Here is an 18853-nt window from a genome sequence, read left to right on the forward strand (position 1 = left end):
ACGAAACAGTTTCTTTTTTAAAAAGGTTCACAGCCTACCGACGAGCTATCCACCACTCGTTCATAAAATAAACATTGAAGCAAACGCACGCAACTTTGCTGGCTGGATAAAAGCCACAGAGTTGATGGAAAATAATAAGAGGCTCATAACGCAAGAGAAGCGAGTCAATACTGTCCGGTACACATACATGTGTTTGACGTATTGCCAACACATCTACTGGTCACACCAGACCAAGAGGCTGTAGCAGTCGATACACCGGGGTCTGTCCTGCTATTGCGTTGCCGATGAATGGGGCTTCTGGTTTGGAAGCGGAGGAACGTTGTTTCTTCTTTCCAAAAGTTCAAACGTCTCGCTTTAAGTGGTCCGGAGGGGAAACGTCAACAACATCCAGCAGAAAGGTGAGCTGCAGCACAACAGCTGACACGACGACACACTAATGGTGGCAGCGACGATGAGCGGTGCTTGTATTGATTATCCTGGTGGGATTTTCATGTTTATTTCACGTAAATCAATAGTGTACAAAATAACTCGTGGCAATAAAGCTCCCCCTGTTTCTCCCATCATTTAAAACTTAAATCCCTCCCAAAAAACACTCACTAACTGAAAAACTACAAAAGCATCCCTACAAATGACAATAGCATGATCAACATGATCAACGTGTAAATAAAATAGCGTTTTATTTTTTGAAGTGGCATAAAAAAAAAACAAGGTATTTAAAAAGGTAAGCAACAGTACTTGTATTACGCAACAGAAACACTACAACAGATCTTTACCTCTACTGGGCTCGAAAAAATGAATTTAAGTCTCATTTCTTTTACACAAAACAAAAAAAAAGGCAGATGAAATGCAGCCTTCCTGCACGGCTGAAGACCAATTCCAATAATTACTGTTGCAAAATTATTGATCGCTGATGTCCGGAATGCAATGGAGTTCCAGGAACATGACCCATACTGCTTAAATCACAAGAGCTGCACAAACCGTATCATCTTGAATGTAACTCAAAACTATATAATAACAATAACAATTCACTGTCACAAACCCCCCCGCCCCCCCATCGCCACCCGGTCCAGACCCCGTCCTTCAGGTCGATCACTGTTTCTGCTGCATGGCTTCTTTCCGCGCGGCGTCCTGCAGGAGCTGAGTGTCCACCTCGTCCGCGGGCAGCTGAACGTACCGGACCACCGATCCACGAATGAAACAGTTTTTCACGGACAGCTACGGGCAAATGGAAACAAGACAATGCAGAGATTGAAGAGAAATCGTCACATCAAAGCGGCGGTGCAGACAGACGCAGAATCTGTCTGGGGGGGGGGGGGGGGGGGGGGGGATATATAATCATTTGTTAAATGTTTATTGTTAAATCAGGGTTCATACATATTTTGACCAATGGATTTCCATGACTTTAAACCAAATTTCCATGACCAAACATTTTGTGAAATCTCGGTCTATACAGGAAGTGAGAAAATGTAGTATTTAAACTAACAATGATTTTATATATATATATATATATATATATATATATATATACTGAGCGTCTTTCTTTTAAAAGCATATTAATTATTTCAAACTCAGCGTAAATGAACGTCATGAACACATGAATATAACACATTTACATGACTTTTCCAAAACTTTTTGAATTTTATTTTTTTCAAGGACTTTTCCAACCTGGAAATAACCATTTTAAAATTCCATGACTTTTCCAGGTTTTCCATGACCGTAAGAACCCTGTAAATGTTCGATGTTATGCAGCTCCCGCCAGAACAAATTCCTTGTATGTGAAAACATACGTGACAATAAATGGTTCTGGTTCTGATAATATTCTATTAGATGGCGTTTAGCGGAGTGTTTAATATTCCCCCTAAGCGTCTCGTTTCACGCAACTGCACAAGGTTTCATGGGGGTTCTGTTGACATTGGCATAATAATAATAATAATAATAATAATAATAATAATAACAACAACAAAATGCACCTCTCTTTCTGACCTAATCAAAAATGAAGTATTGAACATGTGCACATGTATTTGGGATTTGAGAAGAAAATGTGTTTAAAAGCAATTCGGACAAAAGTCATAAAGCGTCACGCCGATAAAACAATGTTAAGTTTGGGGCTTTTTCCGAGCTGTTAAACAGGACCGGGATTCCCTTGATCTCAAACACAACATGGAGGGGTTGAGATAGACGTCCTCCAAGAAGAAGTGACGCTGGCAGCCGAGACTTACCATGTGTGGATATTTCTCTGGATCGGTGACACTGATGTCTGTGAGCTTGATGTTCAGGTACTGAAACACACACGAATAGATTAGAAGTCATAACTGGGCAGTCAAATAGCAGAAGAAACAGCTGATTGTCTTAAAGTCAAAGTAAGGGAAATGAATCATGATTTCTAACCTGGTCAACAGAATGAAGCGTTCCGCAGATGCTGAAAAGAGAGATATGGATATTACAAAGACTGCAGGAATTCATCTTTACATCAGAAATACATAAGAATGAATTATCCCTGATCTCAGTGGTGGACAAAATAACAAGAATATATTGTACTGTAATATATAACGATGCACAACAGCCCCACTGCATTGAACTGCACGATGTTTCTATTATTCAGGACAGTAGAGCCTTAAGAGCGCAGTTTCCTCTCCTCTCTCCTCACAGCGCTAACGCGAGGCTCCGTTCTTCGTGACTAGCTAACGGTCATAATGGCGGCTAACTCAAACGGAGGGAAACAAGTTACTGAACAAATACTAACCTCAGGTCGTTTTTGAGCTCCACCACCACATCCTTCCCCACCAGCGACTTGAAAAACGAGTAGAAAAGCTACAAAACAAAAAGAAAACACAACGACATGACAACGTGATGTTAGCATCGAGCTAAAAGCCGAGCGCGGTTTACAGAAGCGATGACGTGACCCGCGTTAAGGCGACACGGCGAGCTGTGAGGACTCTGACGCCTCACCGACTCTTCAAGTTACACATTTAATGTGAACTAAAAACACATTCAGACGTTCAGAATTGAGTTCTTACCATTATTGCAGGTTGTCTTGCGCCTGTGCGTCGAGTGTTGATGACGGGTTATTGCTGCGCGCCTGCGACGGACCGGGGTGCAACTGCTGACTACGACCACAAGAGGGCGCCAGATGTGCGCTCAGTGTTAACGAGCGTGAAAACACTGTCGAGCTTCAGAGAGTTTTTTTGTGGTTTGTTACGTGAACGATGGGACCATAAAGCGTTATAGCATCGCCGAGAAGTAAAACACGTATCATAGTGTCTTATTGAGGCTGTGGAATGACTATCCTAGCTGTTTATCTGTTGGACTTGAGGCACAGAACCTAAAACTATAGAAGCCTTGAAGGCCTTTGCACCCTTCAGGATTTACTATACTAGTGCTTCGCAACCTTTTTGGCATGTGACTCCTTTTAAATGAGGCATTGTCGACTTGGAACCCATTGTAAATATATCTCAGTATGTTTTATAGATCCTAAGAGGTCGAATTGTCCAGTAATTCTCAAGACAAACATGGCAGACATGGCCTGTAAACAAAAACAAAAAATGTATGTAGAAAATGCAAATGTCCTCTTTTTTTCATCTCACAATCCCTGAAATATATCTTTTTACTTACCCCTTGGAGGGCCCTAACTCCCACATTGAAAACCACCACTGGACTATATGATTAAAATGTGCACAGCATAACATTTTCAATCGTTTGTATTGAATTCAATCGTGTAATGAATTCAATCGTGTAATGATTGGACTAAGGATACCAAAAAATATGGATATAATAGTCATTGTAGTTTTCTTTGTAAATTAAAAAAATAGCATGTAGGAAATTCTCGTTTAGAGGTCTTCTTGTTTGTGTACATGAGCAACCATTATGCAATCTGTGACTCTAAAGTGCAACACACATCTGATTGAACAACATTAGATGAAACAAAATGTAAGAGTTGATGGCCAGATATGTTTTAAATATCATCAAGTAGGATGTCCTCTATGCTTTGAATATTTGAATGGTTTGGATTCTCCCGCTGCAGTTCTTCTAGGCAACAGCAGATGGAAGCAAACCATGTGATTGTTGCAGAACTAAATTGGTTTTTGTTGCAGCCATTGTGATGAGGTTGTGATAAAGATCCAAAATTACAAAATCAAGCTGCTATTTTTTTTATTTATTCAAGCATTTATTGTACATATTCATGGCAAACATGTAAATGTCCGTGGAGGATAATACTGTGCGGTACATATTCGTTAGCTACTGTATAGTGTAAAACTCCACATGATGTGTAAAAGTTATTTCATGGGCGGAATTTAATTCCAAACCTACTTTATAATGCGAGTTTAGCAAATGTTTTGCTAATGCTTATATATCAAAGTTTCACATTTTAGAAAACACACAGTTTTGCGTTCGTGCCAAGAATTGGATGAGAAGATCGATGCTAGGCTCGCGTTAGTACATGGAATATGAAACGGCAGCCAGGAGACAGTTAGCTTAGCTTAGCATCAAGACAATAGATGCTAAAAAAAGATGCAAACACGTTAATGAACAAAGCTTTTCATTGTTTTTCACCCCATTGCACACAGAGCCATGCTCCCCTGTTTCCGGTCTGTGTGCTAAGCTACGCTAACCGGCTGTGGCGTCACATCTCCCAAACGGACGTGAAAGTGGTATCGCTCTTCTCATCGAACTCTCAGCAAGCGAGTGAACTGGCACATTCCCCCAAAATGTAGAGCTAATTAGTCACTCATAGTTGATACATATAGCTGGGGGAGTGACTGGCTGAAGACTTTACTCTGTTTTAATGTTTTCACTAATGCAGAGCAGGAGCCTGCAGCCTGGTCTCACTTCACACAACACCCCATCTTTGGTACTTCAGGATGCACTGCAGAAAAACAAAGAGCACCATCATCTGTATTATATTTGATGGGGAAGTTTTACAACTACTTGCCATTGGCGTAAAAGAGCGTTCCTTACTGTCTTTGAGGCTGCGGCTGGCCAGGTCTTGCTGGCGGTCTGTGTTTGCTGGGGAGTTCGGAGCTCTCTCTGTAGTCTCTGGGGGTCTGGGGCTCCGGTATGCCCGGCCGGGACTTGGAAGGCAAAGGAGGCCGGTTGGGCGCCGTCCCGCCTTCCGAGCGTGACGGCACCACTGGTTTCTTGTGGCCCGAGGCACGCGAGGGGATGGAGGTCGGAGGCTGAGGTTTGGCCTCAGAGCAGGTGTAGGAGCGGTTGCGCGGGGTGGGCAGCGGGCGGCGATCAGGGTCTCCGTCTGCTGGCTTGGAGGTTGAAGTGTTGGGATCTGGAGGCGCGAGGAGATCCTTCTGCTGGTGGTCTTGGTCCTTGCACCATGGTTTTCCCATCGCACCATACAACGGATTGTCGAACATCCCTGACACCTTTTCATCCTCACCCCTAGGAAAAAAGTAACCGTTTCACTTTCAACTGAATCATATCAGATATTTTTTGACTGAACACTGAGTTTCTGCACCAGAACAAGGTCCTCACGTGGGTTTTCCGCTAGGACTGCGTGAGCCGCCCACGTCATAACCGCCCTTCTTGGCGTCTTTACTCCCTTGTCCGGCGATTGGAAGGTGTTTTGGTGGCAGGCTGTAACTCCAACCTTTATCTACCACTTTCCCACCTTTATAGGGCATTCCCATGTAATTGGGGTTGGAAATATCATAAGATTGGGCGGCGGAAAACCTGTCAACCAGAAGACAGAAAAATATCTCACCCGGATGTCATGTTTGAGTTATTTTGAGAGGTAAAAAAAAAAGCCTTACTTGTTTACGTCGCCGCCTTTGCCTTTTGAGGCAACAGTGTCATCCTTTTCAACTTGAATGAAATCTGAAAGCAGAGTAAAACATTGATGCTACAAGAACTGCAGTAGAAAGCGTTGAATAGGTAAGTCCTGAGCTGGGTTCAAGGCTCACCGTATAACTTCTCGGTGGGAGTGCCCTCAGAGGTGCGTAGCTGGATGCCACCTGTCAAAGTGCCCGTCTTCTCCCCGTGGTGAGTCAGTGTGATTTGAAACTCGCTGTAGTTGAACTGGGCAGCTCGCAGCGCAACACAACCCTCCCCTTTGGAGATGAGACACCATTCCACTGTTAATCCCGCTCAGCTCAACGCACCTGCATTGCATCACCGCGTGTGAGTTTGTTACCATACGACTCGTCGCAGTCCGTCGACTTCACACAGATGAGGATGTGCTGGTCCAACAGGTACTCTGGGTCAGAGATGATGGGGGTGAGCTGAGGGGACAGAAGAGACAACACACATGGTGACACACTGGAACCAGTCATCGGCCACACTGAAGGCTCCCGCCCTCATTTTACCTCGACTTGGTTGCTAAACCAAACTTTGATTGACCCGTCCAAGTGCTCCATGTTCTCTCCCTCTAACGTCTTGACTGTTTCTGTGGACATTTAGAGAGACATTCGTTTTGATCATCTCATCCCATTTTAACACCACAATCCAATGAGACCGCCGTGTGAGACGAAACATACTCTCCAGGCAGCTGGAATGGTATTCGATGAAGAACTTGGTCTTTGATTTTGTCAACAAGGTGGCCACACATTTCATGATCTGTATCCCACCTTGAGGTGCACTGTTTAGGTCTGAAAAATGAAAAACAAAGACTGGTTATTTTGGAGCAGACAACAGGAAGTCATCTGCATAGGGTTGAAGATGGTGATCGACCTTGCTTGGAGACAAACTGTGAGGCTACTCCGACTTCAAATGAGGCAAATAATGGTGAGTGGTCACTTGTCATGATGTCGTTGGTGCACCCTGCAATTTGGAAAGTCTTGTTAGATATCATTAAAAGGGCATTTCAAGCAATTTGGCCTAACACTTTTACTTCAGTCTAACGAGAGACATTGTTCAAGACAAGCAGCAGGCTCTGATATAAATCGAATAATCAATTATCAATTATATCATTAATTATAATTTTCCTGGAAAAAACAATATAGTTTGGTACAAATTATAGGAGGTAAATATGAATTTCCTTAAAATAAAAACAGCTATGTTTAAACGTGAGTAAATATAAATGTCTTATTCTGAATAAATAATTATCATATTTGTTGAATTGTAAGCTTGTCTGTAGACAAATGTCATACGTTTCTATTGCCTGACCAATATTGCATGTACCAATATTAATTATTGAGCATTTTGAGAATTGTAACCAAGATGTGTGCTGAGAGGCACAATTGGAAAATTACATTTTCCGTGCTTTCTGGTGAACAAACTATCTACTTATGTACGACCAATATGTCTGCCAGTGCTCCAATATATCTGCAATAAGCTACCAGCCAGGCTGATTCCCTTTCCAACTAAAACACAATTACTTGGAATAATGTGTCGGACGTGTTACTGAGCACGGCTTATACTTTCTGTTTAATTCATACCAAACGACAGAGTTCTTTTCTAGAACCCATACGAGGAAATCGTAGGAAATTATTCAGAAATCATGGACCCCGTAAAATGAAAGATACAAAAAAATGCTAATTTTGAATGACTCACCATATGCTTGGCAGACAACATGAACCAGAGGGTAAGACTTCCGCAGGACGCGATCGCACCATGAGGGCAAATTGTATTTGGTCTGTAGAGTTAAAGTTGTTACACATACATAAATACTGAATATGGTCAGGATTTAAAGCAGCAGTTTAAGTATTAACATGCAGCTGGGAGGTTGAAACACGATCAAACAATATTGCTGGTATATTCAGGACATCTAAATTCCCACGGTTCCATAAGTCTAAAAGGGACATTTGTTAAACTGATCCTGGAGCTTGTAGATGAGTTGTATCATACAACTTTTAAGAGCCACAATATATATGTTCACATGGACCTTTTGACCGAGATGACTTAAGGCAAAACGCATGTTCTGTGTCAGCTGAGAGTTGTGTTTAATGTAGTTGCGTTTAGTGTTTCTGCACTAAGGGGCTATACAGGGAAAAGACATCTGACTAAACATAAGCTTACCCCCGTGGCTTTGGCCTTTGTGTAGGCATACTTATCCCGCGTGTCTCTTTCAAAGCGATACGTGGGCGCAAACGTGATTTCCTCTTCGTCTGAAATCCAAATAAAATCATTGCTAAAAAGACTTGCTTGTCTTTTAAATGTATTCTGACAAAGCGTGAATAGAGCGCTGATCCCATACAACATAAGCTAAGTTACACACACTTTGCTGCATGTCTGTTTTGATCAATACTCTCCGTGCGCCCGAGGCTCACCGAAATGCAAGAAGACCTTTCCATCATTCCTCTCCATGTTGAGCTGGTCTTTACTGAGGAGTTCCTGGTACTGCTGCTGTTTGATCTTTGTCACAATGTACTCGGCTTCCTGTGAAGGGAAACAGTGCAAAGCAGTGACTTATCCTGCCTCAAAGTGTTAGCAGCGCAGAGCTCAGACACCTGACAACCAGCATGCTCTTTTATGCACCACATGACAAAACACATCTCATGAAATGTGCTACATAAAAAAAGACGCAGGTCATATATTTGTGAATCTGCGTGTTGTTAATTTGATAACAATAGAAGCTCAAGTCCGTAGAGAATGGCATCACATTAAATAATGTTTGTGTCCTTTCTACACAGAAAACTGCATTGAACAACGACTTACTGTCGATGGGAACTCAACACGGTAGTTCAAGTCGCCGAGCCAGAAGAGGTGCGTGAACTGATGCGTGATGTCAAAGGGATTGAGCTTCTTGTCTCCCAGATTCAGGAATCGCAGGATGTTGATGTAGTTTTGATTGCGCCTGCAAATACAGCCGACGTTATTGCAAGGACATCAAAAGTATGACACAGTAAAGTCAGAGGTTCTTTAACAAAGAAATTGAATATATAAATAGAAATAATAATTTAAAATAAAAACAATGTGAACACTATTTCCTGCATTTATTTACATTTATATTAATTAAGCAGAAAAGGCATTATGAAGAAATTGTTTGTGATTTTCATAATAGTGATAGTTAAACATAAATGCGAAATTATATGTAGACTACTGTATTATTAATGTACTTGCACAATATAAAATCCCATTAGTGTTCACAAGAAAGAACCACACTGCCTTATCTTGTCTTATCTACTGATCATTTATTTATATTTTAGTATTTTTTCACGACCGTTAACATTGTAAATTGAAATAAAGATGAGATGATTCCCTGATAAAAACATGCAGTGGAAGCAGGGCTCCAACAAAACCAAATCTAGTCAAATGTCTGAAACACTAGTACAACTAGGACTTCACTGCTGCAGCATCACACGCTCTCGTTAGCCGGCAAGCTAACGCTAACAAACCAGCTATTGGACAAAACGTTAGCTAGTGAGCGCTACTTCAAAGTTCACAGACACATGCCTCTATAATCTATCTTTGTAACATTATATTAATCTTTAAGTCCACGGCTCTTCATGAAGGACAAGAGAAGTGCACCTAGTGAGGAAAATACTGAATCTGTTAATTATTAAGTGTGTGCTACACAGACACAAGAAGATGAAAACAGTTGAAACGAGAAATTTTCTTTTTAAAATCCATTTTGACTATTTAACTAACAAATTAAAAAAATGTATGGCACCTGAGAGGCAAACATCTTGGGCAAAGAAGTGCAAAAATAACCTGCAGCTGCTAAAGCTTATTGTATTGTGAGTGCAAACTAATAAATAATGGGGACCCAGGTATCATATTCTTTACCAGCTCCTCTCTCCCAAATGGTGGAGATAATGTTTCCAGAGATTTTAGAGTTAATCAAACTGAAAAAGCAAAAGTGGTCAATCCCCACTAAGAATTACAACCTTGGTTTTATCCATGTAAAATGTTACTAATTAATTTAAACTGTCTGGCTTTGTTCAAATTGTAATCTGTTGCTCACCTGAGCTTCTTCTCACTCCCGGAGGTCAGGTGACTGTTGACAAAGCCAAACGACGTACCGTTGAACATGAAGGACACTCCCACTGCTCCCTTGTTTCCTACAAGACAAACATCCCAGTGAGTGCTGATGGGTAATTGCTCAATGCACTTTTATGACAGTTCATCCAATGGCTTGTAGAGAAGTGGGCAAGCTTACCCAGAGTGTTGGCGATCCCCGTCTTCACACTGTCCGAAAACACGTGGGAGATCCTGTTTTCGTGCTCAGGCTTTGCCAGGACCACGATCCGAATGCTCCACAGGGAGTGGATCGCCACCTGGATGTCAGAAGACGACGTGATGCATCAGTGCGCCGCACCAGAAATCAGTTGTAGCTTTTGTCACGGTCACTCACTTGTTTAAAGCTGATGTTTGTAATTTTCCTCAGGACCCCTTTCACTGTGTCTGCCCACTCCCTGTCGCCCAAAGGATCCTCCTGAGTCCCAATGACGTAAAAATCATGCGGGATGTGGTCCGCCGTGTCGTCTCGTGTCTTCCCTTGGCCTTTACACTGAAACCAGGAGTCGGTGTTGTGGGGAGGACCGGCATTTCCTGCGGGTTTGTGGAGAAGTATTTTACTTTGCGGTTACGTTGTGAGTTAAATTCAGTGAAACATTTGAGATATTGACATTGTTACCCATGTTCCAAGTGCCGACAAACACCGTGATCATGTCGGGTTCAAGCTTCTCGGAGTGTTTGTTCTTCATTTGTTGAAGAAGTTGGCAAAAGCCCTCCCTTTTCTAGTGGGACACGTTTAAAAAAGAAAAAACATAATTTCTGATAATGAACGTATTTAAACATCATTCCTCAAAAATTTCATGTGACTGAAAACTTAAAGCCCCTGAAAATGTATTTTATTATTCAGCCTATATAAGCAACAGACTCCTACATGAACACACTGGAACAGTTTTGCTTATTTCCCATTATACTTTTGTTTTGGTGCTGAATCAGCTTTTAGCATCAGAAATGTGCAGACGGTTGTGGATTTGATGCGAATGAAATCCACGGTAATGTCGCCATACCAGTGTCAATCAAATCTGATCAATCAATGGTGTTAGAGATAAATACTTGATTAAAAAACAGGGGGGTTTCCAGGGGCCTCAAGGTAAAATCCGGACCAAGCCCAATGATAAGATGTGTTTTTCACCTTTGTGTCATCAAATGTAAACTCTTTTCGCAAAACCTTCTCCTTCTCTGACTCCGCCATGATGACAAGTTTGGAGTGCATTCGCTGGGATTTCACCAACTGCAGGACTGAGAAAAGACCACAGTACTCTTATTAAAATGAGCCACTTCATGCTAACAGGCTCCCAAAGACAATGATCATGCCGACGTTTAGCAAGAATAACGTTTACCGTCTTAATTTAGCATGTTACAGAAAACCGTTGCAAATTAGCACTAAACACAACATTTCACGAAAAAACAAAGATGTCAACCTCTTTGAGTGCTAAAAGAAAAGTCAGGGGATCACCCAAGTTATCCCGATTGACCAAATGCCATGCTGAGGTTAGAGAGCGGTGTTATTTCTTACTTTTGTTGTGCACAAAGAATTTGTCTTCAGGCCCGTCTTTCGACTTCTTGAGAAAGAGCTTCCCACTTTCAACATCCACTTTCAGGAACATCTTTGTGGGAATAGCCAGAGATTCTTGCTTGACCTGCAAGTGAAAGAGGAAACGGTTCAAATAAACCAAAAAACTCCAGACATTTTATGAAATGGAATTTTATTGCATTGTTATATAGTAACTCATTTCAAGGAGCACCTCAAATGTGACGAGCGGTATGAGAGATTTCCTGTGACCTCCTTCACTTCCAACAGACTCAAACATAGACATTTTAGCCTGAAAAAAAGAAATAGAGAAGCTCTCCGTCATCTGAAACTGACCAGGAGTAACCAATACCGTTCACAGTCAGTCAGTAAAATGAGCCACGTTACCTTATCTTCTATGGAGTAGAGCAGTTTGGTCAGTCGCTCAAGCCTAAAGGACACAGATTGACCTGAATCGCCTGCATTCTGAAATTCAAGCAAATAAGACATAATGATTAGGGCTTTTTTGTGTTAGTTGATAATGCAGCAAAGAATTACGGGAGCCACCCACTTGTTTTGGGGACTGTCCAATCCCTGGGGAGAACTGCTGGTCCAACGCTCGATGGAAGACCTCCAGAACAGGCAGGATGCGGGAGATTTCGCTGTCTCACGAAAAAAAGGCCAGAGCGTGGTTCAATCGGCCCTTTACATCGTAATCTATATAATGTACTCGTTTGACTGTTAAGTATACCTGTTTAGATTCTTGCAGATTGTCATTGTGAGCTTCCTTAGCCCGGGGAGGTTAGGGTAACCATACTGTACTTGTTCAGCATCCAAGCAGATTGAGTTCCTGAAGTATTCTTCGATAGCCATATGATGCTCCTCTGGTATTCTGGAGACACGGGAACACTTTTAACGTTGATATTTCATTATGGAGTGCCGCAGGAATGAGCCATAAAACCTGGAAATGACTCTGAATTTTAGCACTTCCAGTTCCTTTTTCTCTGGAGTAAATATTTTCTTTGAATTGTTTGTTGGTCAATGCCAACTTCTGGGGTTGGCCTACAAAAACAGCTCATCCCTGCAGCACTTACACACCAGTTCAATCACATCTCGGGGTCAAATCACTGCACATAATCGAGGGACACCACACAGTGTACACACTGTACACTGCCGGGGTATTAGCAGAAAGTTTGCGTGGTGAATTATCTGGCTGAGGCGCATAAGTGCAAATGTGACCCTACATGGACAAGTCCATATGCTGCAGTCTCATCAGGTAGGTGTCCGATAAGGACTTGCAGGCCTGCTCAGAAGACTTGGGGTCACTGTCTTTCACATCGTTGCCCAAGAAGTTCCTGGGTGGGAGCTGCGGTGGAAGATTATTGGATTCTGCAGGACAGACAGGTACAGTATGGGGTTGTTTAGGAACACCTCCAACAGGTACATTACATTACAGCCACTGTTCAGATGAAGTGGTAGTTGTTTGACCTGGCTCCTCGTCCACCTCCTCCTCCCTCTGGACAGGGTACTGCAGATGTGTGATCAGACCCATGTTGGGACCGTAATATGCCTCCACCAGCTCAGGCAGCATGGAGAAGAACCTGATAGGAACTCCTTCAGATGCCTAAGAGCAGATCACAGCAAACACATCATTGTCCCCAACCCTCAGCGGAACTCAAAGGTCATGTGGCGCTGTTGCTTCTCTGAAAGACCTTTCTATCTTTGGTTTTGTTGAGAAACCAGGTGACATAATCTTTCGGTTCTACTTCCCATGTGATGTCAGATACGTCTACTTGCGCCGTCTGTAGCGTCCTCCTGTAACCTAAAGCTGCATGTCATCATCTATGTTCCCTCAGCAGCTGTATTGTGCTTTTTCTAAAGATTTAACAGTTGTTTGACATTGTAGTACTATTATTTTGTTTATTCTCATTACTGATAATTGGTTATTATGCTGGTACTCCACACTAACACCACTAGCACGACCTTTGGTTGATTTGGTTTTCTGTGCTGTCATGTTTATGTTTTGTGTGGACCCCAGGAAGAGAAGCTGATATTCCACATAAAACAGTGAGTACTTTTTAGTGTTCCCATATGATTCCACTTTATCTTCCTTTAATTCTACACTGATAATGCTCAATTGCATTTGCCTAAATTAACTCACAAGCACCAACTACTTTCACTTCCTGCAGGTGGATATCATTCTACAGCTAAAGTTCTATAACAATAGTAACAGATATTAAGCCAATACAATAGTAGCAAAAGTACTTTTTCATTAGTTCCTTCCTCAGCCAAGAGTCACTAATCAGTAAACTGGGCATTTTTTCAGGAAAGAAGGACAGACTTGCTATTGTAACCTCATGCAGGAAGTTTGACACACTAACTGTCAGTTGAAGCTTTGTCAGCCATGTGAAGCCCTGCTAGCCACTCTGTGGGGATGTCCTTCAGACAGCCGGTGCTTTGAGCTAAATGTCAGCGTGCTCACAACAGCAAGGTTTACACGCTGATGCTATGAAAGTACACTGTTTACCATTTTAATGTAGTGTATTAGCATGCTAGCATTTGCACTAAACATAAAACAAATGGGATGACATTACTTTGAGTAGCTTATTGTATTAAACCAGAAAGTACCAGACCCAGGTCAATTTGATAAAAAGTGACTCCTATAGCCATTATTTTTGCTGTCTATTATATAAATACACATGCACAGCCGTCAGAGTTATACTGGTCTATGTTTAGATGTCTACTTTCACTGACAGCCAAGAATTAGTCGTGTTTTAGCCTCGACAGGTCTACGTCTAGGTGGCTATTAGATCTCTTTTAAAGGCAACATTGCTTGCTGGGTGTAGAACAAAGTTGAAATGATGCAGAGCCGCTTAGTTGTCGGAAACCCGTTCAGAACTGGCCGATGCTATGATTAGCAAGCCTGCGCTTGAGAGCATAACTTAGCAAAGGGTACATTTGTCCTCTGGGGGCAATACGTGTCTGTACCCAATTTCATGGCAATCCCTCCTATATTTGTTGAGTTGTTGAAATCTGAACTAAAGTGGAGGACCGACCGACTGACCGACCCACAGACATGGCCATGCCGTAAGTTAAACATGTCGCTATAAGCCAATGGCGGTTTTACAAAAATATGTCTAAATATAAGCTACAGCATGTTTTAAATTAGGTTTAAGCAAGAAGGTGCACATTTCAAAATATCTGCACACCAGCATTTCAATTGAATTCATTATGTAAATACTACATACCAACAAGTCTACAACAATGAATCTGTCTTTGGACCAAAATAATGCTGGCTTGTGTAAAACTGTTAACCCACCTGGACTGAGAGCTTCTTATCCTCATTTGGCAGGATTCTGTATGTGTACACACAGTTCTGGTATCTGTAGTCAAAATAATGCAAATAGGTGTCACTGAAATAGGGCATGTGTTGTCAGGTAAAGAAACATGCTGGCTAGTGTTTTCAATGTCTTCCGCATGCAAACAGTTTGGCTGGCATTTTAGATGGAGGCTCCCTCTTGAAAAATGATATGAGTTGGCGATAGCAAAGTGTGTTGCTGTGTGGTAGCACAGTATCCAAAAAAAGAGGAACTAGTCTTGCATTGCAGTGCACAGTGATATTATACATTAAAGTCTTCTCATGTTATATCAAAAATGTCAAAAGATGATGTTGACTTATTTCTTCCCTCTGTTGCTGAAAACATTCGGTATAACAGCCATGTCATGTTTCTCTTTCATTAGTTAGGATCATACACAACTCGTGTTATGAATGTTTTTTGAACAAGGAACAAGAATCATTGTCCATTTTAGGAAACTGCATCACAATAGACTGTCAGTGCAATAGTTAGAAACTAGTAATGCCAACTTACAGAACACAGAGGGCATACGCTCCCTGTATGGACTCACTGGCCCGGATAAGGAAGCTTCCATCTCTTGCTGCTTTGGAAAGTAGATCCTCAGCTTTGGATCGACTTATAGTACCATGGCACCAAGGCTGATAGCTCGGCATCCTGTTCCTTACCCAAGAGGCTGAGCTCAAGAGTTTTGCATCTGCTCTCAAACTATATTCCAGCGAACCGAAGTAGATTCAGTTATTCTCTCTGTCTATCGTCAACTCTTCATGATGCGTACTTTTAAGTCCTTTCTTTCACTTGTTCATCCCCTGCCTCCGAAAGCTGCAAAAGGAAGCTGCTACTAGCTCGCCTTTTGAACTTCCTCATTTGAGAAGTTAGGAGAGGAGGGCCCTGGTGCTGCCGCTCTGCCTCTTACATGACAGATCTGCAGAGCTGTAAATGGTAATACAAACTTTTGCTTGTTGAGTAGAAATCTATCACACTTTTAATGATTAACCAGTATTCCTTCTTTAGTCCCGGTGCACCTGCTTGTCAATTTGAACTGCGCAGACAGAAAGTGAAGCCATTTGTCTTGTTGAAAGAGTGAAAAGGGGAAGTAACACAAAAAAGTGTTATTCTTATTTGTTATAGTCAACGGATTTTCTGATAAATGTGCTTGTGAATACATTGAAAGCCTAATTTGGTTCCCAGATGCATTTATAAAGCTCAAATCACCTTTGGCCCAGAATAAAACAAGCGCCCAATCCACCCCAGAAGACCCCAGCTGAGTCTGAATCCTAACCGTTCAATACAAATCAGGAGAGCTAGGGGATTCTAAGGGAAATACAAGTTTAAAATGGCTTGCCCTGTTCATGTGATGGACAGGAAGTCTTGCAGAAATAAGAGGAGGAAAATGAGCTGCACGCAAACCACAACATGGGTCACATGATACAAAAAGAGAAGTACACAGTGACAAGTCACTGCAGCCTCGGAGGTTTCTGTCCTGCACTCAAAATAGGTCTCCCACTTTTACAAAGAGCAGGCCAAAGTCTGAGGTATGGGACGACAGTGTAGACAAGACACATCAGCTCAGAGGACGTGAATTCAGACATTTACTCAGTTATTATTTACAACTTGGTGTACATTTATAACTCACATCTTACTTACAAAGCAGTGTGAATCATGTCTGCCTGTCACAAACATCACTTCTGTTGCAGATGGTGTCAATCCAAACTGACTCATGGTAAAAAAAAAAGGATTAATAGTTTGTCATGCAATAGTGCAATATCATAAAAATGTGGAAGAAACAATAAATGTATAGCATAGGAGAGTGAATGAAGAATATATGTACAATTAAGATTTCTCAGCTATAGCAAAAGGACAATAAACGGTACTGGTGTCAAAAATACATTTGTAAGTGGGTTAAAATACACCTTATATTAAAACAAGACAGAGTCTACAGCCAGGCTAGCAGCTCTGAGAGGCTTTCTTCGGCACAATGGCGCTTTTAGCATCACCATGCTAACATACTAACACGCAAATGTTTGGCAGGTATCATGTCGACCATGTCCCCATCCTAGCACTGGTTGTGTCGGCATACTTACATTTGCTGATTAGCACTAAAAGCTGTCATTAGCTTTGCAGGTATTGTTCATACAATCCAATCACGTGCCACATATTTTTACATAAACTCTGTCAGGTTGAATTGAACCAATTTTAAGAGCTTTGGTGCTAGTGTGGCAACAGTGACTGAGTGGGCCTATTCTTTTGAGCAGGTAGTAGTTACCACACAATCTTACTTTAGCGTGTTAGCATGCAAAAATGTGCAAATTGACCTTCATGATATCTGTAATTTCCCGGCAACCCATCCAATAGTTGTTGAGATATTTCAGTCTGTACAAGGTGTTGGACCAGCTGACCGACATTGCCATCCCCAGAGCCACAAAACGCTAGCATGGCTAACAACACCCTAGATAACAATTTTTATTATTTAACGCTAACAAGTATTTATTACATTTGGCATAGGATACAAAAACAGTAATAGAAAATATACATTAAAAGTTGACTATGTACATTGATCATTTGGTGTTTGACACAAAAAGCTTGTGGGAACGGGAGACACAACAACTTCTTCTTTGTTGAGGTCACAGGCACCTGGAGTCTCGTAGTCTTACAGACTTTGATGGCTTTGATTGTGAGGGCTAATGTTGGGTGGGTTCTCTTTGACTTTATGCACACTTTCTGGAAGTCGGCAGACTTTCATCTTATGATGGGGTGAAAGTAACTTCCAAATATTTTGATTTGGGGAAAAATAACAGGAGGCAAACTAAATTATCTTCAATTGATTACGTTACATATGGAATGTGTGTCTCACACTTTACTGGACAGGAATGTCCATGTCCAGGTAACGTGAGTTCACAAAGTGCTGTCCCAATCCTGGCGTGAGGTTAAAGTCTGTGAGGGTGAACGAGGCGTAGGGACTGGAACTGGGCCTTTAATTCAAGTTCAGGGGGCTACAGTCAATTAACAAACTGATTTTGTGTTGGAAATGCATCTCCATCAAATAGCGAGTTAAAATCTCCCTTCTTTAGAACTCAGACTTGGCGCTCACAGAGCTCTCGTGCGTTCCCTTCAACTCTCCGCTGGTAGCTCCAGACAATCCCGCCGGATCTCTGCAAAACAATCGCTTCAGAGTGCCACGGAACTTCTCGGCGCCGAACAGGTAGATCAGCGGGTCCATGGCACCGTTCAGGCAGGTGAGGCTGGAGGTGAGGCGGTTGGCCAAGCTCAGGCCTCGGCGTGTCTGGCACGAGACGCCGGGGTGGCTGAAGCCCAGGATGAAAGTGGCCCTGCTCACATGATAAGGCAGGAAGCAGACCACATAGATGAGCATGACCAGGCCGATGGTGCGCAGGGCCCTCAGCTTGAGGGCCGGCTCTAACCTGGAGCCCTGGTGCAGGCTGTGGATGATGAGCAGGTAACAGGACAGGGTGGCGAGGAACGGCGGGGTGAAGGCCACAGCCAGAGAGATCAGTGCGTTGCGCGAGGCCTTCTCTCTGTACAGCTGCGAGCACACTGTCATGCCGTCCACCTCCGCAGTCTGGCGGGTGATTAGCAGCGGCGCCATGGAAACGGTAACCAGGGCCCACAGCGAGAAGCTGATGATGTGGGCGTAGCGGGCGCGGCGCACCTTCAGCGACCTCACAGCGTGCACCACGGCCAGGTAGCGATCGCCCGCCACGCAAGCCAGGAAGTAGAGGCTGGCATACATGTTGACGTAAAACAAGAAGCCCGCCAGCCTGCAGGGCACCTCCCCGAAGGGCCAGTGGCCCCCGGTGAGGTGGTAGGTGGCCCTCAGCGGGAGGATAATCACGTAGGACAAGTCTGCCACAGCCAGGTGAATCAAGAAGACGTTAGCCGGGGAGGAAGCGCCGCGCTGGTGAGAGAAGATCCAGAGAGCCAGACTGTTGCCGTTCAGCGCCAGGAAGAAAACCACGATGTAGAAGCATCCAAACAGCGTGTTCTCAACTGTGGTGTCCACCGCCGCACAGCTCTCTGACGAGTGGTTGGACAGCAGGGAGGGAAGCTCCATTGTAGCGGACTCCAT

At 42.8% G+C, this 18853-nt stretch overlaps 3 protein-coding genes across 3 annotated transcripts; all 3 read right to left on the reverse strand.

Annotated features, from left to right (window-relative positions):
• Positions 1–654: 654 nt before the first annotated feature.
• On the reverse strand, positions 655–3075 carry smx5. Its single transcript, XM_079220588.1, has 5 exons — positions 3018–3075; positions 2744–2811; positions 2389–2419; positions 2220–2279; positions 655–1215 (listed from the first exon to the last, which is right to left on the reverse strand). Exons 1-5 carry the CDS (start codon positions 3018–3020, stop codon positions 1090–1092), a joined length of 288 nt encoding a protein of 95 aa, XP_079076714.1. The 5' UTR covers positions 3021–3075; the 3' UTR covers positions 655–1089.
• A 1089-nt stretch (positions 3076–4164) lies between these two features.
• inpp5d (inositol polyphosphate-5-phosphatase D) lies at positions 4165–15422 on the reverse strand (the record flags this gene model as incomplete). Its single annotated transcript, XM_079220432.1, is given in 28 exon segments — positions 4165–4864; positions 4957–4964; positions 4966–5391; positions 5485–5682; positions 5763–5826; positions 5913–6059; positions 6143–6230; positions 6315–6394; positions 6486–6596; positions 6679–6768; positions 7501–7582; positions 7966–8054; positions 8217–8325; positions 8605–8743; positions 9854–9950; positions 10049–10166; positions 10244–10440; positions 10526–10628; positions 11036–11142; positions 11420–11543; positions 11649–11726; positions 11822–11899; positions 11985–12075; positions 12165–12305; positions 12658–12802; positions 12902–13037; positions 14733–14796; positions 15283–15422. Coding segments are annotated over 28 exon segments (3291 nt in total). The 3' UTR covers positions 4165–4823.
• Positions 15423–16345: 923 nt separating this feature from the next.
• Positions 16346–18853, reverse strand: gpr17 (G protein-coupled receptor 17; the record flags this gene model as incomplete). Its single annotated transcript, XM_079220965.1, has 1 exon — positions 16346–18853. One exon carries the CDS (start codon positions 18851–18853, stop codon positions 17834–17836), a length of 1020 nt encoding a protein of 339 aa, XP_079077091.1. The 3' UTR covers positions 16346–17833.

The sequence above is a fragment of the Taurulus bubalis genome (genome assembly GCF_910589615.1).
Source record: "Taurulus bubalis genome assembly, chromosome: 7".
NCBI classification, from domain to species: domain Eukaryota; kingdom Metazoa; phylum Chordata; class Actinopteri; order Perciformes; family Cottidae; genus Taurulus; species Taurulus bubalis.

What these genes read in the sequence shown, in the direction of transcription:
- smx5 (XM_079220588.1), bottom strand. An exon ending in GAGCTCAAAAACGACCTGAG is followed by an intron (nt 2,420 to 2,743) that starts GTTAGTATTTGT and finishes CTCTCTTTTCAG; the next exon opens with CATCTGCGGAACGCTTCATT. An exon ending in CGCTTCATTCTGTTGACCAG is followed by an intron (nt 2,280 to 2,388) that starts GTTAGAAATCAT and finishes TGTGTGTTTCAG; the next exon opens with TACCTGAACATCAAGCTCAC.